The 25,926-nt window shown below is 49.2% G+C and overlaps 2 protein-coding genes across 2 annotated transcripts in view; one reads left to right on the top strand and one right to left on the bottom strand.

The window, feature by feature from the left end:
* Positions 1–15,614: 15,614 nt before the first annotated feature.
* On the bottom strand, positions 15,615–17,771 carry SOWAHB (sosondowah ankyrin repeat domain family member B). Its single transcript, XM_074903929.1, has one exon. It carries the CDS (start codon positions 17,769–17,771, stop codon positions 15,615–15,617), a length of 2,157 nt encoding a protein of 718 aa, XP_074760030.1.
* Positions 17,772–22,842: 5,071 nt separating this feature from the next.
* SEPTIN11 (septin 11) overlaps positions 22,843–25,926 on the top strand; it is a 67,382-nt gene continuing 64,298 nt past the window's right edge. The window contains exon 1 of the mRNA XM_074905282.1: positions 22,843–22,981. Within this exon, the coding sequence (XP_074761383.1) occupies positions 22,952–22,981 (30 nt within the window). The 5' untranslated portion in view covers positions 22,843–22,951. The remainder of the gene's footprint in view (positions 22,982–25,926) is intronic.

Genomic DNA, 25,926 nt, shown 5'->3' with positions numbered 1-25,926 from the left:
GACCCCTCCACAGACGGTTCAGAGAAAGACCAAATAATTCCACCTTAAGTCTGCGCCAGTCTCTAGCACAATGTTAGCTGGGATCATGTGTTATCGATAGGCTTCAGGCGCCTGCTTCTTTCTGTGAGCCTGAGTTACTGTGCGGTTATTCCCCTGTTTGCTGCCACGTGTGACGGGTTGAGCAAATCCTGTTTAGTCGGTTGGGTTCTTGTGTTTATTTTCCATTCAGCTCTGTGAAATCCCCAGTGACTTCTCTCCTCCTTTCAGTTCTGCAGCGTTTTTGGAGAAAGAGCTGCTGGTGAGGGGAGTTGTGGTGCTGGGGCTGTGCAGTGCCATAACGTTGGCCACTCTGACTCCCCTTCTGAAAGACACATTTCTTGTGAGCTGCTTTTCTGGCCTGAACTCTCCTCCTCTGACCCTTTCCTTCAGACAGGGAAATACCTTTCTAATAATGAGTGGAGGCTGCACTGTTTGTTTTCCTGGAGTGCTCTGCGCTGGCAGCCTAGTAGGTTCAGCGACAAAGCCTCCAGTCTTGCCCCTGATTTAAAGCACTCCTAGTCTCAAGCCCTGTGAAATCAGTAAAGTGTTTATTCTCAGACTACAATGCCGAGATGCCCAACGGTCCTCCATTCTTCCTAGGGATTAAAGCCAATGGTGGGGAGGTGGAAGAGAAAACATCTTCCCTTCTGCAGCCTCCAGTGTGAAAAAGTGGGAAAAATTCCCCAGTGGGTTTCCTTCCCCTTCAGAGGGTTTGTAAAGGGAGACAGGCTGCAAACCAAGCTTTTTGTGGCTAAGGAAAAACGTAAAACTCACAGCAGGTAGGTGGAGGATTAGGGTGTGCTTCTAAGGTCGGGGTGGGAAGGAGAGAGGTGCTGCCTCATGCAAGCTGCTCTCACACCCCAGGACCAGCAGGTGGTGTTCTGAGAAGAACCCCTGGGCAGAAGAGAGTGCAGAGAAGAGCTCAAGTTAGCTTGGTCTGGCCTGTAGCACAGGACTGGGGTATGTACAGGCCCGGAGAGAGTGTAGCTGGGGTGCACACAGTGTATGTGTTCCCATTTCCAGGAGTTACTGCTCTCTCACATGCTTTTGAGGAAGAGTGTTGCAGCTCTGGCAGAAGCAGGGAAAGAAGAGCCATCTCCTGCTCATCCAGAGGGTGACATCCAGAGGAATTTTCCCCTGCAGGGAAAGTTAAGGGTGCCCTCCCAGCACCTGGCCTTGCAGGCTTACTTGAGGGCATGGGGCCCTGCCCAGCACCAGGTCCCCAGCCCAAACTCTTAACTCATCTCTTGATTTGCCCAGGCTGAAGCCAGACAACTGGCCAGTCTGATTTTCTTGTAACTCCCCAGAAATGCCCCATATTTGCTTTAGAAAAATGTAAATACCAAAAGAAGATAGCATAATGATTGTTACTCTTTTTAATCTTTCATGAGAGAAAATACACCCTAGCCCTTGGCAAGTCATATCCCTGGGTAAGCACTCCTGTCATTAGGAATGGTTTACCCCTGTGTTTGGAAGGTCTGAGAACATACCTCTGCTGCTGGCTACCTCAAGGACCATGGTATATTCTCTAGCCTGCATGACATGGGGTGCAGAGGCCAGCGCTGCTGGTGCTTCAGTACCTGTCCCTGACTTGTCTTGCACTGAACCCATATGCACACTGGTAGCTGTTGATTCTACATATCCTAAATTAGTCGTTGCTGTAGCTGAGAAAGAGGCCCCACTTCTTGCTGCAAGAGAAAATAGTAGTTTTCTCCTCATCTGGGGCTGGCACCTGGCCCCAGCTCCAGCAGAACGGTGCTGTACATGTGCCTCCCTGGGAGGGCACCACTGCTTCAGCCATTGTGCCAGTGGGAACACACCCTAGATCACGTAGGCTGGCCGGGGAGGGAGAAAAACTGCTCCAAGTAATTTGCACTAATGCAAGGATTGTACTGGTAAAATAACGAAAAGAAAAACTCCTCACCCTTTTCTGGTGTGACAGGGGTGTTTTGTGCTTTCTTTAGGGAAGGCTGATTCTTGTCTCTAAGTTCATTCTCAGTTCATCAAGCAAAGACAGCATCTTTCTCTTGCACCGTCTTTAGGGAATATTTCTGACAATACTGTCTGGATGGGATCCTGGTCTCAGCAATAGCCCCTGGTTACTCTTACAACCTAAACACGATGCTTTTATAGCATAATAGATATACACATACACACACAAGGCTGTTTTCTACCTCTTAGAATATCTTGGGAGCTTTAACTTAAGTGATCCTTTGCTACTGCTGTTGAAGTGACTGATTATTCCTCTTTCTCCTGTAGCATGTTAGTCTCATCCAAGAAGTTTCTGCCTTTTTGCTTGAGTAGTCATAACCCCCTGAAGAGTTTTATTGCACACAGTTTCTCTGGACCCTTCTGCACCACAAATCCCTTGCATGGCTGGTTAAAACAATGCTCTCACTACCATGGTATCTTCCAACCCTGTGCTTTCGATCGTGGAAATTAAGGGTTGGTCTGGAGACCACGGAGGAATAGAGCTGGACTCCCAAGAAAAATCCTTAGCCTGCTCCTGAAAGACAAAGGATGACTCTGGAGCCACAGTGCAATTTGGCAGGAGTTTGAGAGGCCCTCCCAAAGCCTGAAGGCACTGAGCCTCCCAAAGCACTGCTTCAGAGGAAAGTTTATGCTAGGAAGAAGGGCTGAAGGTCCAGTCCTCCCTGGATGCCAGCTGGAGTTGCGTGGCCAAACATCACTACAGCATTTTTATCCCAGAGGGTTTCCTGATTTTGGCTTTCCCTACATTAAAAGGGAAGCACCTCTATTCCAGGTTAATTATAAAGTTAATTATAAAGAACTTCTTGCACTATCTCAAAGTGATGAAAGGAATTTGCTGATCCCTTCAGTGGGATTTACAGTATGTCTCATCATTTTATTTCCCTCATTAACACTGACCCATGCTGGCAATCCCCGTGTTTCTCTCAGTGGATTTGATTTAACTAGAGCAAACTGTTAATTACCCAGGAGAACTGGGGCTTTGTTATTTTGAACTCATTTCACTTCAGCATTTCTTCCCATACCTTCTGAGTTTGCAGGTGGCAGACACCCCTCCTCAAAGGTCATTGCCTCATCTCAAAGGAGCTGTTTGCAGTTGTTCCTCATTGGAGGTCCCCACTGCTCTCAATTTATGATCTAGGTACATCTTTCCTTCCTCCTTGCAGCTTACCAGGCAGCAGGAAGATTAATCTCTCCTCCAAAGTCACCACACTTGCAAGAAAACACTAAAAAGCAGCATGCTGCCCTGCTGCTGTACACTGCCCTGCTACCCCTCCACCTGACAGGCCACTCCGTTTCACATTTCTTACCATACTAGAGTGCAAGACCTATGTCCCCTGGGACACTATGCCCCCAACAGCAAGATGCTGCCTCGAAGCTGGAGGCTAGCACAGCTACTGCAGTATGAATTCACGGCAGAAACCACAGGTTACTGACCCTTCAAGTGCACATTTTCTAGAGGTCTGTCAACTCCAGTAGTTTTAAGTATTTATTTTTAACAACCTTGTTTACTTTACATCTATGACCACACTGCAAACTTCTGCAACAGGGAACAGACCCTGGAACACTTTTCACTGGGATTTCACAGTAGGATAGCAGCACTTTCCAAGCCTTATATATTCTTGTGGTCTAGCTCCAGACAGACTGGGTTTGATTTGTAGTTTGTGATCAGCTGCAAGGGGACTTGGGGAAGATGGGGAACTATGCCTTTCCCTATCCTTCACTAGCTGAATAAAATCTGTACAGGCCTTGAAGTTGTTTACATGGTGTGCAAGAGGTGAGGAAAGCTGGAAGGGAGTGCATCTGCACTGCACTGCCCTCGTCAAGGTACTCAGGCAGTAGAGCTGGATACCAGGTCTGGACCCTATGTAAGTGAAGCAAGAGGAGAAAGATTGCCAGTAGCATAGCCTGTTCTGGTTAAAAATAAAAGGAGGGGTGTCTGTGGAGAAGGGTCATCCCTGGAGCATGCCTTCTAGGTAGTTTTAATCTTGAATTATGGTGACTGCACACAGGTTGGGGTCTAGCCTTTGTTTCATTTCCTATTCACAAACCAGCTTTCATCACTTAGTGCCAGCCATAAGCTTAAAGCTCCTGCGTTTTGGCAAGAAACCTGGGCTGCTCTTCTGAAAGATTTGCCCCATTGCAGGCCAAAGGGCTGAATCTGTGTTGCCACAGTAGACACATTGGGAAGCATTATTTCCTCCATTACTGTCTGACACAGGAGTGACTTCAGCGGGGCTGCATGGCAGAGGCAACACTGCACCACTTAGTCTTGGCTAGTCAGAAGAAGGGAGTGCAAGATTGTCATGGTTTAACCCCAGCCAGCAACTAAGCACCAGGCAGCTTCTCACTCATCTCCCCACAGTGGGACAGGGAGGAGAATTGGAAAAAAAAAAATAAACTCATGGGTTTTACTAAGAGCTGTTTAATGTCTGAAAAAAAATATAACAATAACAGTAATGAAAACGAATATAACAAAAAGAGAGAAATAACACCAAAGAAAAGTGATGCACAATGCAATTGCTCACCACCCACTGACAGATGCCCAGAGTCCCCAGGCAGCATTCTGTCCCTTTCAGCCAACTCTCCCCAGTTTTTATACTGAACATGACATTCTGAGGTATGGAATATCCCTTTGGCTAGTTTGAGTCAGCTGTCCTGGCTGTGCTCCCTCCCAGCTTCTTGTGCATCTCCTTGCTGGCAGAGCATGGGAAACTGAAAAATCCTTGACTTGGGGTAAGCACTACTTAGCAACAACTAAAACATCAGTGCATTATCAGTATTATTCTCACACTAAATCCAAAACATAGCACTGTGCCAGCTACTAGGAATAAAATTAACTCTATCCCAGCTGAAACCAGGACAAAAAGTTGAAGGTCGCTGGAGTAGATCTGGCACCTTCCAAGGCATCTGCAAATGCAGAAGCCATCTTTGGAAGGAGTTTGTTGCTCCCCTGGTGCACTGTCATCTGCAGCAGAGGCCAGCATCACTTACCTGCTCTGTAACAGCAAGATGGCTGTGCTCAAAGGTGAAAAACTGTTCTGCCAGTGTGACTAACCAGAGGCTCATTCATGGTACAGCGACACTGCCATGTCTGCGCCTCCTCAAGTTGTCATGAGAGCTGCAGGGAAGTTTGGCCATGCATGACCTGGACTGCAGATAAGAACAGCAGTAGCCAAGTCACATTGAGAAGGTGGAGAGGGTATCAGACATGCAGAGGGCATGGACTATGGGTTCCCACCCCCCTCAGCAACTAACAGAAATACTCTATGTTGGTCCTTTTATAATTTCTCCTTATGACTAAGGTTTAATTTTCCTTGTGTCACTCTAGTTATGCAAAACCTGAAAAGCAAACGTGTCCCTTGTACTGAAAGAACTGTAGTTTCCTATTTTGAAGCTTTGCTCAAATCAGTGGAAGAAAATACCTCACAATGACTTTGAAGAGGGTGGGACTAAGCCTTCTGCATCAGCCCTCTGTCCACAAAAGCATTCCAGCAACCTTAAATTGGACTGATTTAGAAAAGCTCTCTTCTAGCCTGACATATAGCACATACAATGTGTCAGGATGGTTTAGAAACTCAAGCCATCTGGAGTTTTTTCCCACAAAAACATGTGTGTACCAGAATTTGTCTCCTTTGAGCCACCCACAGTGAGAAGGGATTGTATTAAAGCTGGCTCAAGTTTCTCAAATTCAGTTTTAGGCAAAATAAAATAGCCAATAAGTATTTGGAAAATTTATTGGAAAGAACAAGCTGATTAAAAATGTAACAAACTTTGAAGAAACATTAACACTGACCATTCTGAGCCCCAAGATACTGAAGGGCCTTCAGAATTATTCTACTTGGAGTGAAATTCCTTCCCCTTCCTGCTACCTCCTTCCTCGGTGTTCAGGTTTACCTGAAATGAGTCCTGGGCCACAAGGGCTTCCTCGCTTCAGAAACAAGCTCTGATCTTCTCTGGCTGTTGAAGTGCAGTAAACAAAGATAGACTCAGGTCTGAGACTAACATGACTGGATCCTTTTAATGCAGCAGCTGTAAATCAATATCAGATGCAGGCAGATTATTTGATTGCCTTCCATTATTGAAAGCAGGCCATTTCTCAGGTGGCTGGAAGGTGACATCTCAGCTGATAGCTAAAGAAGAAAGAGCCAGTTAGAAATACGCACAAACACACATATTGAGAAATATAAGTGGCATATCAGTAAGTTCTGCTTGGAAGCAATAGCATCATTATAGAGCACTGTGGGCAGAGCAGAAACCCCTGTCCTAAATCACTTGAAGGCTGTGATGCTCTTGCTTGAAGCTCTCCGGTGGGTCCAGAAAAAGATTCTGGCCACAGCATAATGAAATGAGACAGTGCTGGGGAGCCCTGGGCACTGCAGGATGCAAGGAAACAGGAGGGCAGACAGGATTTCTCACACTGCCAAGAAGGAGGAAACTGGGCAAGTGTGACTCATGACACGGGTTGCAGCATGCCCTCCAGTCCCATGGGTGAGCAAACTGGCTACTTTAATGCAGCCGCCACCACATTAGTGAGCAAAAGGTGGCAGGCTCCACTGAGGCATACTCTAAGGCACTGCCCTACCATGGTAAATGAGAGTCCACAGCCAGGTGTGCTCAGCACCAGAGAGGAAATAGTCAGCTCTGACAGATTGACTGCACAGAATCCCACAGCACCTTTGGAAGTGCTCAAGCCCAAGGACAGGCAAGCAGCACACCTGCCAAAGGCTTTAAGACCTCAAAATCCAAGGGAAGTGCCACTACATCTACCCTCACCTTTGACCACAGGCAGGAAGAATAGGACTTCTTGGATGCTATGTCTGTGTGCATGGACATACAGATCCACGACTGAGTTCTGCTCATCTCCAGCACAGACCATCCAGCAGCTAAAAAGCCATCCAGCATTAAATCAATAGGCAAGCATTATGGGGAACAGCAACCTTGGGTTCATTATGAGGCAGCAGTGAGAAACCAAGGAGAAGGAAGGGTTACAAGTTATTTCACTTAAATCATCTATTCAGTATTTATAAAGAGACAAAAAATCCAAATCAGATGCAAATAACTCCTAAACTGAAAGATCTGCATTTCCTTTGAGCATGCCAGTCAGCAGATGACTAAACCAGTTCTGTTGTTTATTGCAAAGAAAAAAGTGTGACTTCCCTTGACTATGCCCATCTGTGCATCTTAACCTGGAGGCAAGAGTGCCAGGCTTACAGGCCTCCTGTAGATGGTATTCATAAAAGCCACTTGCCTGGAAGCTTCCCTGCCTTGGCAAGAGCATTTCATTGCTTCCCCCCCACCAGACACATCTAGTCAATGAGATGTACAACTTTGTACAGTGCCATGCAGTGGCTCATCTTTTTCTGGAAACAGATGTGTTTTGATATATACATACTATGTGTTATGAGACAACATTGCTCATCTCCCCTCTCCAGAAAAGTGACTTTATCTGTAGGGATTTCTGATTGGTTTTGTCAGCTTCATGTGTTTGCTGTGAAATACTGTTTTTTACTGATGTGGTATATTCTTCACCTTTGCCTAGAGACTGTAATGACCAGGACTCAGGTGTGGAGAACAAATACAACTTAATAGGCTTGTGGGTTACAAACCAACAGAAAAAAAAAAAAAAATGCAGCTAGAACAAGATTCAGGCTTTATCTTCTTTGTCACTGATGTTATGACTCACAGAGTTGGAAACTCAGCTGATGAAGTATTTTAATACAAGAAGCTATCTAGGAAGGAAAAGAACACGATTATTTCCTAACACGGACTGTTTTATACATGGTTTCTTTTATATATATGTTAATCCCCTTCCAGTGTTTGCATGGATTTGCATTTTACACTCTTCAATAACATTCAGCACGTGCCTAGCCAAGGTCTCTGTACCTTTGGTGTGAGATGACAGCACTTGGCATGAGCACAGACAGTGGGTAATAGACATGGTCTTACTCAAACACGGGATGTAGTGCAATTTTGGGGGTCAAGTCAGGTTCAGAGCATAGGGTCCCACCTTTGTTGCCCAGCCTGTGCACATGGATACGTGTGTGGGCTGAACCAGAGATGCTGGCAGAGCCAGGCAGGGATATGAAGCGATCCACAGTGACAGGCAGGCTTTCCCTCGGGTAAAGTCACAGGGGGACTGAGGCTGCAAGAGAGGAAACCAGTGATGGTTCAGGGGAGGGACTGTTGCTGCCCCCAAGCTCTGCATAGCAGTCTACCAAAGCCCTGCAGGCCTCAAGGGAGCAGCAGCATTTGCTTTTCCCTTGGGCTTTTGCTCTGGAGTCCCACTGTCTTCCCTAGTCACTAACAGGCTTGCCAACTACCTGGCTCTGAGGACAAACTCTGCCCCCATCCTTATCAGCTCCCTGGTTTGTTCTAGGGCCAGGAGAAGAAACCAACCACAGTACCAAGTGCTGGCTCCTGGTAGCCAAGGACAGGGTGCCAAAACAGCGAGGCTGCCATCAGCCGTTTAGAAAAAGGCTGCAGTCCCATGCAGCCATTTACCACTGGGAAGAGAGCAGCCCTCTCCGGGTTTCAGCTAGGATAGTTACTTTATTCCTAGTAGCTGGTACAGTGCTGTGTTTTGGACTTAATGTGTAACACACTGATGTTTTAGTTGTTGCTAAGTAGCACTTATCCTAAGTCAAGGATTTTTCACTTTCCCATGCTCTGCCAGTGAGGTGTGCAAGAAGCTGAAGGGAGCAGGGCCAGGACAGCTGACCCAAACTGGCCAAAGGGATATTCCATGCCTCAGAATGTCATGTTCAGTATATAAACTGGGGGGAGTTGGCTGGGGGGCAGATCACTACTCAGGCATCGGTCAGCAGCTGGTGAGCAACTTATTGTGAATCACTTGTCTTTTATTGGGTTTTATTTTTCTCTTATATTCCTTTTAATTTTAATTATTATATTTTATTATTACTTTTATTCTATTTTTAGTTACTAAACTGTTCTTATCTCAACCCACAAGTTTTTTTTGTTTTTCTCAAATTCCCCACCCCATCCCATGGCAGAGGAACAAGCCAGCAGCTGCCTGATACTTAGTTGCCAGCTGAGGTTAAAGCACTTAAACCATAAGCCCACATCCTTGCACTTCAGATACCATCACCAGGCAGGGTGAGAACCACTAGGGAGATAAGGAAGGCAAAGTACTTGTTACTGGAGGGAGCACAGCTCTGCATCCCTGTGGCAATAGCACTCCTCACTAAGACCTGAGAAGTATTTCTTTTCCTTTCTGTAAGCAAGACTTAAGAGCTTCCCATTTCCCCTACGCAGTCTCTTCTATTTACCAGTGGCATGCAACTCCCTTGCAGACTTTGGACAAGCTGTGATAACACCTGCTCTGTGCTTGGCTGTGCAAAGTTCTTTGTTCCCTGCAGAGTTATTATGGGACTCCAGGGCCAAGACACACATTAACAAAAATTCTTCTAATTCCCACTTTGACTAGACTATTCTAGGCTACATTAAAGACCATAAAACACATCTTCTGGTACCAGATTCATCTTCATGAAGCCTGGAGCTGTGTCTCAGGAAAATGGAAAGAAAAGACTTGAAGCAATAACTATTTTGAGAGAGACCCAGCAGCAAGGGGGAAGCTGCTGTGACATCTTGCTGGATTTCAGTCATTGCTTCCCATGGCAGCATCAGAAATGTGAACTGAGGCCAGTGCCCACAGACTAACACTTGCGAAAGAACTTGGGAATTGTTTTGATGGGTTCCTCCTTCACAACAAAAACTGTGACTACTTAAAAAATTCATTTTAAATAGTTTTTGACCCTTGAACACATAGAACACATCTCCCTAGGAAACACTATCACAGAGACAAAAGCATCAGAGGCCTTTATCAAACCAATCTGCCATGAGTAGTTTTGTGCTTTCCTTCAGTGCCATTAGAGCTAAGAAAACTAATAGAAGAGTAAAGGTGTATTCAACAAATACAGATTTTGTTTGCTTATATTTTATGAACAGGCTGTACAGTGGGGAAGTACTGATAGACATTAGGAGGTTAAGTGTCTCTACTTCACTAAAAGTCTAATACAGATTTAAAGCACTATGGGCTTTAGGCTTATTTAACCTGTTTAGAAAGCAGTTGCTCTACCAGGTCAGATTAACTACTCTAATGGAAAAAGTGTAACCCATACAAGGTCACCCACCTGTGTCTTTACAGAGAAGCTATTGCACTACAGGTTGCTGTGCTTGGTTAGGTATGTGACACAGCAATGCCTCAGCACCAAACCTCCCATCTATAGCACTTAGATTGCTGGCCTACAGAAGGCTGCCACACTTCTCCTAAGATCAAAACCAACCATTAATTCACACAAGGAACTGCACTATTTTTTCCCCACATCTTACAAGAACTTAAGGATTTTTTTTCCTTCTTTTTTCTTTCCTTTGTAATACCTCCCCTTACTTGTTTCCCTTCCAACTTTTGAAGTTTTCCTCTCCTTTTCACTTTTTTAAAAATCAACAATTAAATGCGTTGCACTAAAAGTCTTTTATATCTACACTTAACTTTTTAAAAGTTTCCTTAAAAGTACAATAAAAAGCTGTTGGTTTAAAAAAAAAAACAAAACCAAACACAGCTAGAACACAACCATGTTCCTTCAAGCACAAAACAATGCCCAGAAAATTACCTTTTTTTTCTCCTTTCCCCCAGCCTGCTACTCTCTAATTAAGCTCTAATAAGACTAACCTCAGAAGAAAACCACTATGTGTGATGAAAACAGAGGCTTTCCCAGCCTCCTTTTAAGCAGGTCTCACCCAGCACTGAGGCTATATAAGGGAATAGGCACTGTTATTTTCTTCAGGTGTAGAGCTTATACTTGTGACTGGGGATTTGTAGGTTAGGGAAGAAGCAGCCAGAGAAAAGCATTCTTAGGTATTCTTGAAGTTTTTGAGATTTGACTATTGTTGTTTGCTTCAATGGTTTTTATTTTTGAATGAATACAATTTTATTTAATAAATATTTTTTCATGTGTGTGGAAAATAAAAGTGTTTTGTAGCTTGTATTGATATAGTTAAATATTTTGCTAGAACATTAATTTTTTTTCTTTTTATTAATAATGAAGCAAGTTTTGTTTAATAGTCTAGCATTAGGTATGAGGAATATTAATTTAGCTAAATTGAGACTTCAACTTCTAGTGTTTTCTGTCTAGTGTGACTCAGTCTCCAAAGACAACGCTGTTTTTCTCCTGAATAGCTAGCGATTCTTATTTCAATAGGGAAACTTAGGCTCTAGAAAACTGTACAGATAACTGGGTTTTTTCTTTTTGGTGAAGTCACCCTGCTAACCTGTCATCTGATATTCCTTGAAATAAATGTAGTTATGAGAAATTCTAGCTTTAATGACATTTGGTAGCAGTTGGGGTTGTTTCATTACTTATTAAAAGTGTGAAAGACATTCTTCTTACTGTGGAGTTGTATATAAACTATGTAAGTCAAACAGCATTTGTCACAGTAGAAGAAAACCGCTTTTTGTGTGATGACTTTTGGATATGTTTCTCTTCTTAATTCTAAATGTTCTCTTTCTTATTGCTTCAGAAAGTACTGTGCTTTCTGAAGGGTGTCCTGACTATTATCTTACCAATGTTCTGCTGTATTGTTCATCCGCTTTGCCCAAGAGCACTTTTTTACTTGTATGAAAGCATCTTGAGTTATTTGAGCTGGGATGGCCCTAGCATTTTGGTCTAGCATTGCTCTAGCATTTGGTCCTTGTCCAGAGGCTTATAAAAAACCAAACCTGAAGCATAGCAATTTGTTAGCAGCTTGATGCTCTCAGATAGGGAAGGTTGGTGTACATGTGGCAAGGTTGTAGATGGGAAGCTCTGATTTGCTGGGTGGAAAGAGCTTTATATCTTCAAAGAATAGCTCTGCCACAAATGGGACTCCAGTTGACACACTCACCCTTCTGTGCTGGGTTCACCCCATTCAGCATAAACGATTACTAGCTTAAGCACTGGGCTTGCAAACTCCTCTGGTTTAAGAAGCCATTCTGTTGGGTTTAAGTGCCAAACACCCTCTAGGCAAAGGACAGTTGGTGACTAATAGAGAGACTTTGTTAATAGCTGAGCAATGGCATCAGACTGGCAGCTCACCTGTATAACTTCTGTTAGTAAAGGCTGTGGCATTAGTCTAATCAGAGCCACAATTTGGGAACATAATCAAGACCTTCACAGAAGCCGTGTGAATCAAGATCAACACCCAGCTCGGCTGTGCTGTCTGCTTTTAGCAGTCTAATGAGTGGGTGCAAAAGCATGTGCCACAGGAGCAGGGAGGGGGTGAAAAGGGGGGTAACTGTGCTTTCAGGGTTAGCTTTGCCTAACTTTGTAAGGCTTGGAGTTTGCAGGCTTGGCTGTATGTGATGGGCGAAGGCTACTGCATGAAGAAAACACACCCCTCCTTTGAAGGATGTGGCTTTCAGAGTAAAAAGCAATCGGTTTGAGCATTAAATATTATTATTATATGCTCCATATAAGCGTTGGAGAGCAGAGGGGTGGACTTTATCGTTAGCAGCTGTCAAGTGGGAGGTGTGTTTTCGAAAGCAACGAGAGGAGAGGGCAGAGTCCTGCTGTGCATTAATCCATGACATATCCTGTGTTTCAGGGTGGTGCTAAATCAGATGCTTGGACTGGGTGTGAGGCAAGGAGCCAAGTCCACCTGCAATGAGGAAACAGCAGTGGGCACGGGTGTGGAAAGGGCCAGGCAGGCTGACAGGTAAATGGTAAGGAGGTCAGGAGCACTCTGAAACAGAGATGCTCAGGTTGCAGGTGTGTTCATCAAGGTGTGGATTATTCCTGGGGAACTGGACCTATGATACCTGCATCGCTCTGCCTGCCTGATGCTTCAGGGCAGCAGTGTGATTCCTCCAGGCAGGGCTGATGAAAGATCTGGCTCTGCTTTCCACAGTGTGATGGAGATGGATTTTCCTCTGTCTGTTGTTTATTTCACCGGCAGAAAAATTGGAGGATGAGGATTTCTGTGGGTTAAAAGAGTTACTCCTGCAAGCAGTGACTGACTGCTTTTCAGAAGTGTGGTGTAGGAGCTGTGCAGTATTGCCAGTATTAGTGGTTCCAGAACTCCTAAGTAATCCTAGGGTGATAAACCAGAGTGAATGCACACTGGATCCAGTAGAGAAAGTGTTTTTGCAGTTTCAGACTTCCTAAGAGTTGTTTAATAATTTAAAACTTGGAGAAAGCAGCTTGTCTGTGTCACCTCAACAGGCGAGCAAACAGTGGTCACAAAATTATCTCACAACTTCTTGTTGGACTGCTGAACTAAATACTGCTAGGGAGAGAAAATGCTCTGAAAAAGATGACAGACAAGGTCTGCAACACCATGAAGAACAAAAAAAAAAAAGCACTACTTAGATTTGCGTCATGGAGAAAGGTCATAGAAAGGCTGTAAAATGAGAATCCCAAGGTGGCACCGTCCTTCTCAGTCTTTGTCTTAGCAACACTGGAGACCGTAAGGGGAAAACCTTATTCTTTGGAAGCTGTGGAGCAGAAGTATGCTCCCCACTGGACAGCTTGAGTCAGCTCAAACTTCTTTCATTTAGGGTCTCTTCCCTGAAGCTTGCTGTACATGAAGGCTCTGGTGGCATCCCTGATACCCCCCATCAACAGGTTACTTTTAAGAGCTTCTAGCAGAGGCTCATGGAAGGCTTTAATGAGACCCTTCCCGAGGGAGCCTGGTGCATGATATGAATTGTGATGATGGTTCTGAACGTGCTGGAAAATTCAGTGTTTTACTGGGCAACGTCCTCTTTGCATGTTGGTGCTGATCTAGACTATAACCCCTAGCTGGATGTATGGGGAAGGGATGTACATAGGATTCCTCCTGCTGTGGGGGAGCCCTAGGGGGGTCCTCCAGCTGTCCATGCCAATGTCTCAGAGACCACATCAGAGTATAATTTTTTGTGAGTTCAAGCTTGTGTTGTCCTCTCAGAGAGGAATGGTCATTCTCAGGATACTGCCTTGGTTTACTGAGCTCTTTCCCATGTAAAAGGAGAAAACCAGCCTGGGAAAAGGGCACAACCTTTTGTGGCCGCAGAATTAGGCAGAGTATTTTCTCTTCTGCATGAAGGAGTTCCTCCCTCAAATAAACCCCAAGCAAAGCGGAGACCTCAATTACTGCTTGAGCAAGGACTCGAGGCATTCCCCAGCATGCGTGTTATGCAAGGGCCAGGTTCTGCTGCCCTGATTCCTGTTCCTCCCCGAAACTGCAGGCATTTAGGCACATGCCTCAAATACATGAGCAGTCCCACCTACTGCACTGGTCTGCCCCAAAGTGTCCTGCTGGAGCAGTGCTGGCAGCCCTAGTTTCTCAAGCTATGACACCCGCTGGGGCTATATCTGGGGTCACCCAGCAGCAGGAGCATCCAGCAGGCACTGATGTACCCTGTCTCATGTACCTTAGGTCTCTTCCTGCCTTCATAAGTGATCTATAGGAGAGTCGGATTAGGTGCAAGATGAATTTGGTGCAGTTTGTGACTGTTCAGAAGCTTATTTATGCTAAATCAGAGAGTATTATAGGACCCACATAATCGAATGAGATTCCTAAAGCAGCTTGTTGTTTGTAAGCTCTCAGAAATGACTGTACTGGACATCTTTTCCCTGCACCTGGACCCCAGTCCCACCCACTCCTGTGACAGAAACAGCTATGAGGCAATTTAGGGCTGGGGTCTCGGGGGAAATGCAAGCTCTGGTTATGAAACTGCCCTCCACCTGCAAGCTTGGGAGCTGTACCACAGCACAGCTTTTCTACCCAACGCAGATTCCTGCAGCCATGCTTTCTGTCCCCAGGCAAGGGAACGGGGCTCTAGCCACAACGTGGGTACCACTTCCCAGTCCTGCGGTGTGAGGGAAGGAGGGGGCAGTATCGGTGCTGCCGGGCAGCCCGGGGCAGTCCTGGGGAGGAGCAGGGCTGCAGAGCTGCCCTGCATTCCTTTCTGCATGGGCTGGTGGGTGTGTTACACCCTCCTCTACTCAGAGCGCTCCAGCTGCCACCCTCTGCCATAGCCAGTCCCCCCTCTGAGAACTCTTGCTGGAAGGCTGGACCTTGATCAACTGCATTTTTAAAAGCGGGATTTGTCCTTAATTTGCTGGGATTAAAAAGGGATGGAGTTTTAGCTGCTCCCCAGAATTTAGGTGGTGTGAGCAAGTGTTTTGCAAACCCTAGGACCAAAACCAATCTGTCACTGTAAGCAGAAGCAAGCACTCTGCCCTGGCTGGGGCCAGGCTGTGTGCTTCACCTGGGAGTCTGAGACCCCAGACCCGTGGTCCCACCAGTGCTGGTGACTGTGGCTTTACCCAGCAGCTGGTGTCTGCCCTGAGTGGTGCGCAGGACTTGTCTACCAAGGGTTCAGATATGCTTCCAGCAGAGTCATTGCATCCTCTCACTGGTAGAAAAGCAAGAAATGGGAGGAAGGGCAGAAAGGCTCAGACAACAGTTCATTGCATTAATTTAAAAGTACATTCTTCAGTAGGTTCAATCTGTTTCACAGCTTTTTTCTGCCTGCCTGTCTTCCTCTTGAGGTATGGCCACCAAGGTCCCATCTCCACTGGCTGGGGATGCCAGGGAGCCATCTCTCAGTCACTCTCGATGCCGGTGTGGTGGGATGCTGCCCCACGGCCGTGCTGTGGCCTGAGGCAGGCAGGCAGTGCTGCCCTGCCAGCGGATAGTGAGACCTTGCTGACAGAGGACACGCTGCAAGCCAGGGGCTGTGTGGGGAACATAATTGTGCCACGGGGTGCCTCCAGGAGCTGCCAGATCTCCCCCGAGGTGGAGCTGCCCAGGTACTCCCAGGGCCGGCGCCCGCTGCTGTCTCGCACCTGTACCTGGCACCCCAGCTGCAGCACCAGCACCTTGATGACGAGCTGGTGGCCGTGGATGGCAGCCAGGTGCAGCGGAGTGTACCCACAGCCCGTGCGGGCATCCACGTCCAGGGCCAGCCCAGCCTGCCGTGCTGCTGCTGCCAGCTCCTGCAGGCCTGGCCCATCGCCGTGCTTGGCCAGCCAGTGAAGGACCGTGAAGCCTGACATGAAGTCCCGCTGCAGGGCCAGCTCCGGCTCTTCCAGAAAGAGCCCCCGAACCCGAGCCCAGCACCCTGCTGACACTGCCACCAGCCAGGCGTGCTCCCGCTGCCCCAGTGGCACCAACAGCCCCCGGCTTGGGACATTCCTAGGGGAGGTCTTGGAGGACACAGTGCGGGGCTGCTGCCCGCAGTCATCTGGCAGCGATGGGGGGACGCCCTGCGCCTCCAACAGAGCAAGCTGGCGTCTGATGCTCCTGAAGACAGGCGGTGGTGCTGGGGGGCTGCTCTCTGGGGCTTGAGGCCCTGTGGGGCCCTTTGCTGGCAGCAAGGATTGGGATGGGGGTGGCCTGGCAGGGGGTGGCTGGGTGGGGGACAGCGGTGGGGATTGGGATGGGGGTGGCCTGGTGGGGGGCAGCACCCCAGGACCCGACAGCAGTGGCAGGATTTGGTTTGGGTACAGCAGCAGGACTCGAGGTTGGGTTGGTCCATTGGGGGCCAGCACCCGGGATCCCTTTGGCAGGGATGGGGATGGCCTGGTGGGGAGCTGCTGCAGGGACCGGGACTGCGATGGGGACAGCCTGGCGGAGGGTGGCATGTCAGGGCCCGATAAAAGCGGTGAGGATGGGGTGGTGGGGAGCACCTGCAGGGACCGGGACAGTGGCAACCCCCCTGGGGCAGACAGCAACGGCGGCACCCGAGATGGGGGGGGCTCGGTGGGGGATAGCATCTTAGAGCCCGATGGCAGTAGTGGGGGCTGGGACGGTCCGGCGGGGGGCCGCCCCCCTGGGCCCGCTGAGGGCGGTGTGGCCTTCAGTAGGGGCACCCCGGGGGGGGGCTGTGGCGGAGAGCGGGGCTGTGGCAGCCTGTCAGGGGGCAGCACCCCGGGGCCCGATGGCGGTGGCAGGGACTGTGTTGGGGGCCGCCCTCCAGGGCGTTGTGATGGCGGAGACCCGAACGGGGCTGAGCCCGTGGGAGGCAGCGGTGGGGACCGGCACCGGGACGGCCGGGGCGGGGGCGGCCCGGCGGGGGGCGGCACCCCAGGACCCGACGGCAGCACCCCAGGACCCGACGGCAGCGCCGGGGGCCGGGAGCGCGGTGGCCCGGCGGCGTGAAGCGCCCAGGGGCCCGAGGACAGCGGCTGGGTCCGGTACGGGGGCGGCTGGGCGGGGGGCGGCGGCGGGGAGCGGGAGCCGGGCGGCCCGGCGGGGGGCGGCGCCCCGGGGCACGGCCGGGGGGCGGCGGCGGCGGCGCGGCGAGCGCGGCGGCACTCGCAGCAGGGTCCGCCGCGGCCCTGGGCGGCGCAGCCCCCCGCCGCGGCGGCCCTCGGGGGCTGCCCCCCGCCGGGCCGCCCCTTTGCCGCCGCCTCCCCCGGGGGGCTGCGCCGCCGGTCGGGGTCGCGCCGGGGGTGCCGTTTCTTCTCTCGCTCCTGCTGTTCCTCCTCCGGCGGCGGCAGCTCCTCGTCGAGGAGGTCGCGGTACCTGCGGCGGAGGACGACGTCCTTGGAGGCGCCGGGGGCGGCGGCGGGGTGGACGGTGGCCAGGGAATTGACGAGGCTCTTGAAGTATTCGCGGCGCTCCTGCCGCTGCTGCTCCGTCAGCGCGGGGTCGCGGAGGAAGCGCTGGAAGTGGCGGAGCAGCGCCGTGTTGGGGGCTCGGCCCCCGGCCCCGCAGAGGAAATCCAGCACGGCCTCCTGGCTCAGCTCCCGCGCCATGCTCCGGGCCAGCCGACTCTCGGTGCTCCCTGTGCACGGCGGTGCTCGGCGCTGCACCCAGGGCAAACCCGCCTCCTGCCGCGCCGAGCCTCTGCGCCGCCTCCTCCTCCTCCTTCGCGGCCGGGCCGCCACCCCCCGGTTGCCTTTGCCCGGGGTGGCGGCCCGTGGGGCCGCGTGGTTGGGGTGACAGCGGTGAGGAACGGCGGCGGTGAAGGAGGGAAGCAGGGTAGAAGGGGTGGAGGAGCCTGCTAGTGTTCTTGAAAGTGCGGGGCTGATTTGCTGGCATGCGGCGAGGAGAAGGAGCGCTTTATCGGTCGTCACGTCAGGAAGACGATGGGCACAAACTGAAATGCAAGAAATTCCAACCACCACTCCAACAGGTCAAGGACTGGAGCAGGCTGCCTGGAGAGGTTGTGGTCTCCATCCTCAGGGACATTCAGAGCTGCACTGGACGCAACCCTGATCTCTGTGACCCCGCCTGAGCAGGGGCTCGACCAGGCTATCTCCAGAGATGCCTTCCAACCTGAATTGCTCTGTGATCCTGTGGCTTAGGAAAACTGGCAATAAAGATACGTGAATGTGATGTGGTTCAGGGTAGCTGATATTGCACGCGTAGGATTGTATCCAGGTACAACAACCACACACAAATACTAAGAGTGCCAAAGTTATTATATCTCCTGTCATCTCTGTATTCACTGTGTGGCTGAGGTAGGCTGGACACATGTGCTGGAGTGGGGATCTGATGTTGTTCTGTGTTGCTAATGTGATTATCACGAGTGTGTACATTACAGGTCAGAGGGATGGGTAAGATCAGTGCCCCGGTAGGCAACGTGCCCTGTATACACCAAACAAAAAACAGTGCCTACCCCAAGGAATTTGGGGAGTGAATAGTGGGTGGAAAGTGTGGGAGAGATGGTGTGCTGCTTTTTCTGTCTTAAGGTCAAGGAACAGGGGCACAGAAGGACTGAGTTCAATATAGGCTCACTGGCTTTAAAGAGGTCTGGATCAGGCTATAAGTCACGCTCCAGAAATCATCTCTACTGCAGGCTCCAGGGTATCCATAAATATTTTTAGCTGCCTGTCATCTAGGCAGCTGGAATATCCTCCAGCCCACTGCAAACCCAGAAGGGTATGCAACCTTCACAAACCCCAGGCAGAGATTGCAATAGATGGTGTGTACAGGTTGGTACCAACAGAAATTGTTTAGGTAACACAAAACCTTAGGATAACTTTTAAGGTTCAGATGCTGCAAACATGTGCAGGAGTGGATGTGTGTGGCAGTGTTGCTCTCGGGTAAGCAAATTTACATAGGCCCATTGCTTTCGGATTGCTGGCTCTGAACTGTTTGTTTCTGCCGCAGTAAATTATCTTGCCAGTTGCAGAGTACATTGTCCTGTGGAGCTGCAGGACTGCTAAACTGTAACAGCTGGAGTGGTGGGAGCAGCCCTAAAAGAAACTGTAAAGTTTCTAGGTTAGAAGTTACAATTTAGGCAATGTATCAGAAACCTCTTCCAGTGTGCCAAGATTTGGGTTGCTTGCCTGGCACAGCAAGAGAAACTGTGCTGCATGCTCTGCCACATCTTGCTTTTGGATTTCCCTGTGGTGTATATTGGAGGAGAGTGTGGCTATATCCCATCAGTGGTGTTCATCTGAGTAGGGTGCAGGTGCTGCGAAGAGGGTAAGGCTCATGTTAATATTTTATCATTTTGCACTTGCTTTTGGGACAGTTCTTCAAGACATAAATACGTTTCTCCCTCTTCTTCTGATGAGCCCTGAACTGCAGTCATAACTCTGTGTTTGATAGCAGCACACTCTCAGGAGAAGCGGTTGAGATTAAATGAGTGGAGCATAATGATATAATTGTGATCACAAAGAAGAGAGGAGTGTAGATTGTGATGATAAAAAATCCAAGTAAATAACAGTGGTAAATGACAACACCACTACAGGACTGTTGGTTTGTTTTAATGAACTAAGGTGTAAGCAAGAGGCTTTCCATAATATTCTATTTTCATTTACACACCTTTGGAGATATTATCTTGCTTACTATAAGCTTAGCTTTGACTAAAAAACTAGAGATTTTTCAACTGAGAAATGTAAACTTTTTTCTTGAAGTTAGTGAAACATTCACGTAACATTAAATGACTGCTGAATTATCTGCAGGACTGAGACTGGTGCTGAATGCTGATGCTTCTGCATTGCTGAGGTTGGAAAAGCCTTCTTGAGCTTGTTCAAGTGAAATGGGTTAAACTAACATGTCTCACTTGACAGTCACTACTGGCTTACAGGGTAGCTCAGATGGCAAACAGTAATACGGCAGTTGGTTGTAACCTGTTTGGTTATGGCTGTCTGTTGTCTGGAGGCACATGCAGAAGCCTGCTGAAAGAGTAGCTCACACTGATTCAGGGGCGGGCCAAATGCTGGCACATGCCTCTCCCGTTACAGCCTGAGCTGCAAATCACATTTTGGGATTAAGGGGGTATAATGCTGCATGCATGCAAGGAGAAGCACAGCCCTGCTACCTGGAGTTGCTTCATTGCCTGCTTCATGCTAAGAAGTTTAAAAAGAATCTTGTTTCCCCTTATGCTCTAATGATTTACCCTGTCTGCAAATTGGTCACTTTTGGTTGTGGGTAGGAGTCTTCAGAATGGCTGAATTTACCCCGGTCTCTCCCTCTTTGGGAGTTCTGGACACAGCAGGTCTCTTGATTCTTTGGGTGAAATTTGTGTAGGTTGTGAGTGGTGCTAATCACAAAATGGAGGCAGGATCAAGCATTACTTCAACGTTTAAAAAAAAATAAGCCCACCACTTAGCCTTGTAGCTTCCTGTTGTTGTGCAAGAAGATGTTGCTTTAGGGAGTTATATACCTGTGTTTCTTTTTAAACAAGAGGTAAGTTAGCCCAAGTTCTGTGTCTGCATGTGTATTTTGTCATCTCATATGATCTGACAAATGAACTGATTTGTCGCAGCTGACACGAAAGGTTATTAAAGCATTGATGTGCCATATCTGCAAAATGATGCAAAACAGCTTTGGAGAAATGGAAACAGTTCCTGCAGGGTCTCTGCAATGAGGGACTGATAATTGCCTTTGCATGGATACTGACTTGTTAGTAGCACTTATGAAACTTTCAGGAGCGAGGGGTCTGCTTATGCCTGCTGAACACCAGGAATGCAAGGAACTACACTAGCTGAGATCTAGAAAGATTGCAGATTATTTCTTTATCTTGATGTGTTTTTTTCCCCTACTCTTTCAGCGTGAACAGCCATACCCAGGAAGGTCTGTATGCATCAGCATCGTGGAGAAAACTCGGCCACAGCTCTCCCAGCTTCAGGCCAAGGAAGGACTCGGTGAGTCACATCAGGGTTTTGCAAAGGCAGAAGATCTTTGCATTAGTTAAGTTACGATGATGCAGGAGTATCACACATGCCTCACCTACAGGTTCAACGAGGGCAACTCTTTAGATATGATCATCAGGTTTCCACTAGAGGCTGCACTGGTCCGAGCACATTTCCCAGTACAGGCACGCTCAGCACCTCCTCACCTGGAGCCATGCATCCAGGAGGAATTTGCTACAAGAGCAAGAACACAAGTTTAATATAGCAGCCTCCCTGGAATATCAGCAGTAACGCCTAACACATTAGTGTAATAAAAGCTCTGCGTCAACTATGCTTGCAAAATTGTACTGGTAGAAACCCCACTAGGGTTTTTTGGTGTGGCAGCTTTGCTAATGGTGGCTGCACTGTGCCTGGTTAAGGGCTGCTGCCACAGGGGCGAATCCTCAGCCCCAGGTGAGGAGCAGCGCCGGGAATTGCTCCTCTGCTTCCTTCGGTTCCTGTTCAGTCTGGGGGCTGTGGGAGCAGGCGTGGGTGACCACTCTAAAATACCGGCTCTCAAGTCCTTCAAAACATGATAAAAAGAGCTGCAAGAAGGAAGAGCCTGCACTTTGTAGTCCTCTACACACAGTCACGTGTTTCTTCATAATGGTACAAAAATGCCTTTTGGAATGAAAAGGTAAAAGCTTTAGGTTGAAGGGTGTACAAGGGTAAGTGTACAGCTGAGGTCTGTTTATTTACTACCCTGGGCCATTTAGTTGTAGGAGGTGCTCTCAGTTTTTATCCTTGCGGCTTTTGATTCTGTGGATGTTCACATGGGGGGTAGCTCTCATATGTCTGTAATTCAACATGTCCTTCACGTGTGGTGAATCAGGTCTCTGTCTTTCATAGGCTTTTAGGGTTTTATGCCTTGCAGAACACTGCAGGACCTGGCCCAGCAGGGCCCTTCCTTCCTTGCTGCCTTGGTTGAAGACTTGCGAAGGAGGTGTGTTAAGTTTAGCCCTAAGACTCCTGCCTTTGCAGGTAAAGGGGTATCATGCTGAACATGGGGATGTTAAGCATTTTGCCGGCTGGAGTGACAAGGAGCCAGCTGTGCCTGGAAATCCCTTACTGGAGTGGGAGAGCGACTGGCCACCATGGCTGCTGTCGGCTTTACCCAGTTTGTTAAGAAACGGACCAGGGGTGTGTTTGGCAAGAGTGAAGAGCTTGGAGAAACAAGAGGAACGAGGTGCCTGGTTTTGCCCTCTGCCTCGTTACAGGAGGGCCTTAGGGGCTCCTGCTGGCAGACAGCCGCAGGTGGGGGAGCTCCTCTCTGACTCCCCGTTACAAAGCTCTCTTCGCCGAATCCCCATCCTCCTTCTTAGCCAAACTGGTAGCGGGAGGACCTTGCCAGTCGCTTGCTTGGCCATCTCTTTGCAGGAGCCGCTGGAGCAGATGGATCTCTCGGCTGTGCCCCATGGCTGTGGGGCGGGTCGCAGGGTGCCCCTTTCGGGTGAAGGGGCTGGGTACGAGGGGGCGGGCAGGGAGCAGGCCGAGCTCCCCCTGCCCAGGCCAGCGGGGCTCGCCTGGAGAGGGATTAATTGCAGTTGCTGCTGGGGACTGGCCGCAGTCCCGCCGCACCCCCGCGGCTCCAGCCTCCTGTCGGGGTTCCCCGGGCGGTCGCGGGGCTGCAGCGGGCCGGGCCGGCGCCGCCCTCCCGCGCTCCCCGGGGGAGGGCCGGGGGGGTCCCGCCTCGCCGCCCGGCCCCTTTGCATTGCGCATGGGCCCTCCCCGCCGGGTGGCCATGTTGCAGTCCTAGCAGGCAGCGCAGAGGCGGCGGCGGGCCGGGAGCGCAGCGCACTGCAACCGCGATGGCCGTGGCCGTGGGGAGACCGGCGGCGGTGCGTGCGGGGCCGGGCCGGGGGCGCGGGGCCGGGGATCGGGGGGGTGCAGCGCCCGGCGCGTAACGGGGAGGGTCGCGGGGGCGCGATGCCGGAGGGGGCGGCGGGCTCACCCGGGAGCCTCTGCCCGGGGCCGGGGGGCCCGCGCAAAACTTTTTCGCCCCGGTTTGGGGCCGCGGCTCTTTGTTGCAGCGGGGCCGGGCAGCTCCTGCCGGAGCCCTTCGCTTTGAGCCGCGCGGGGCGGCGGGGAGACCCCAGGGGCGGTCCCCGGGCTGTCCCCGCCGGGCTGGGGCCGCCCTCGGTGCCCTGCCGCGCGTGTCGCTGCCTCGCCGTTCCCGCGGGTGGGAAAACTTGGGAGTGGGGCGGGCTGTGCCTCGTACTGGGTGGGCAGCCGGGCGGGCGGGGAAGGGCCCGCAGCCCCCGGGGAGAGGCTTTGGGCGCCGGGCTGCGCCGGGAAACAGTCATGGAAATCCCGGCGTGAAAGTCTTCCGAGGGGCACGCGTGTTTTGCATCTTCCAGCGTGACTGTTTTGCTGGGGGTGTGGTGCCGGGAGTTTTATACATCCATGTTGAGAAAGACAAAAGATTTCTCCTTTATAGAGAGAAAGGGAAAACCAAAAAAACCCCAAACCCACAAAAACTAACAGATGCTGTTCCCGGAAAAAAAAAAAAAAAAAAAAAAAAGTTTCGCATCCAGCTTGCAGAAACGTGAATGAAACTCCACCATGACCAGGCTGAATGCACTTTTGTGCATCATTGGTCGGGGGAGGGAGAGAGACTTGACCGACTTCCCAGTAACTTTTTCAGTGCTTGGGAGTAAAACAGATGTTGCCCACAAGCAGAGGACTTGAATGTGGCTCTTCTCATAATGAGAAAATGGTCTGTGTTCAAGATGTGACCAGGCTGAGACAGTTTCTTTTAGTATGCACTTATGGATCTGCAGGGCTGTATTGTTTCTCTGATGTGGCAGAGCAAATGTATGAAGATGGGGTTAATGGTGTTACTGGAGGTGGGGAAGTTATGCTGCTAAGCAAAATAAGAGCTGATGTTTGTCAACAGAATACCTATAAATTATACCAGCTGTTTGTAAAGCTTCTTCTGAAATGATTCCTTGATCTTAAGGTCTAAAGCATGCTTGGAAATTGAAATTTGTCTTTCAGTGTAAGAAGGTGAATTGAAGTCACTACTTCAGTTGGTTTTTAGGGCAGACTGAAGGGTATTGCCCAGCAGACCTGTTTTGCGTTAAGTAGCAAGCTCGCAACATGAATAGACTCAGAAACGTGGCTTATTGAAAGATGTGATTGCCGTTCATTCTTGTGTATATGTTTTGCTTTAGTTTTCTGTCATTATATTAAACTGATGCCACTACTCAGCCTCTCACATTTTTGGTTAATTGAAGTTTATGAGCAAACCCGAAAGAGCATCCACAGAGGGCTTCGCACCAGTTAAACTAAATTCACGTGTCTGTTGCTGAGTCCAGTCCAGTGGGACTGATGGCAGAATAAAGCATCCTTCAGGGTGAGAAGCATGTGAGTGTGGGAGAGGGAAGGATGAGGGCAGTCAGCTTCCTTGTAAGCAGCTGGTGGGCAGAACTTTCATCCTCCAGAATCGATGCTTTTTGGAGAAAAGAGTTGTTTATCTTGGGGTGATAAGAGAAGAAAGGACAGCGGGCTGTATTCAGTAGATGTTGGGGGAGTTTTTTCTGGTATACCTTCTTATCTAATCCTCTCTGCTACCGCTTTGCATGCTGCTGTTGTGTTGCTGGGGGGATGGTAGGGAGTCTGAAGAAATAGTTAATTTATACGGTAGAGCAAGACAAGGCTGATGAACGTTTGCCTATCAAGCTTCCAACAACATAATCGTATTTTACAAGGGCCCTGAGTGGTATGCATCTTGTTGGAGGGAGCATGGGGGTAGAATTAAAGGAAGGGGGAAGGAAAAGGAATGAAACAAAAAGCGAGTCAGTTTGACTTAAAACTATGATAACATTCCTGAGTCACAACCTTCTACGTCCTGGCAGGATATGACATTATGTTAATTGTAAAAGCATGCATAAAAAATAACTGCAGTGAACTGCTCTGAAGTGTCTGTGTTTAATTGTAGCTGAGTAGGGCGTGTTTTGGTAGCATGGGCGGCTTTCATTTTAAGGCCCTGATCCCACAGATGTGAAGGCACATGTGTAATGCACTGCCTGTAATTTCATTTGGCTTAATAGAGACTGATCTTGGTATGTAAATATAAAGGCATGCATAAGCAAAGTTTTGGCAGGGTTGGTGCCAAGAGCTGCCATGGGACCTCTCAGCTGATGAAAGCCATTGCATATGCTTAAACATACATCAGGGTAGAAGGATGCATATGATCATCTGGACTCAGTGTAAGATAAGCCACTTCCAGTCTGGAAACTGTTGAGATGTGCTAGGACCCTCTTCCTTGTCCTGGGGTAATTCCCGGTATCTTGACCTGGGCTGGATGGTTTCTTAGTAGTTCAGAGCATGGAAGAGGGCTCTGGCCTCCCAACCCTTTTCTTTATTTGTCGATCCTAAGTGTTTACAGAATCATAGCTTGGTCTGGTTAAAGGAGCAAACCTAACGTTTACTCCCGTGTATACACTAATGTATACTCCTGTCCAAGTCAAACAAAAATTGATGGAAAATGAAACTGGAGTACAATTTTAAATGGGAACCATAGAAAACATTCTCTGAGAGATTAAACTGATACAGTGTATTCTTCCATCTGCTTTAAAAATACTTGATAATGAGAGACTGACGGTTTCCATGGAGGGGAGGAAATGAAAGAGAGAGGCAAGAAGGTAGAGCGGGGCTGATGGAGCTGAAGACTCTGTGCTTTGTCTTCCTCTGAGCAGCAGATCTATCAAGACCCACTGGGGTCAGCAAGAGCCACAGTGTGTTGGTGGGCGGAGAAGGGCAACCACGACCTCTGATTGTA

This window comes from Athene noctua, chromosome 4 (genome assembly GCF_965140245.1).
Source record: "Athene noctua chromosome 4, bAthNoc1.hap1.1, whole genome shotgun sequence".
Lineage (NCBI taxonomy): Eukaryota > Metazoa > Chordata > Aves > Strigiformes > Strigidae > Athene > Athene noctua.
The sequence above is the reverse complement of the archived record's forward strand: the minus strand, read 5'-3'. Positions and strand labels throughout refer to the sequence as shown.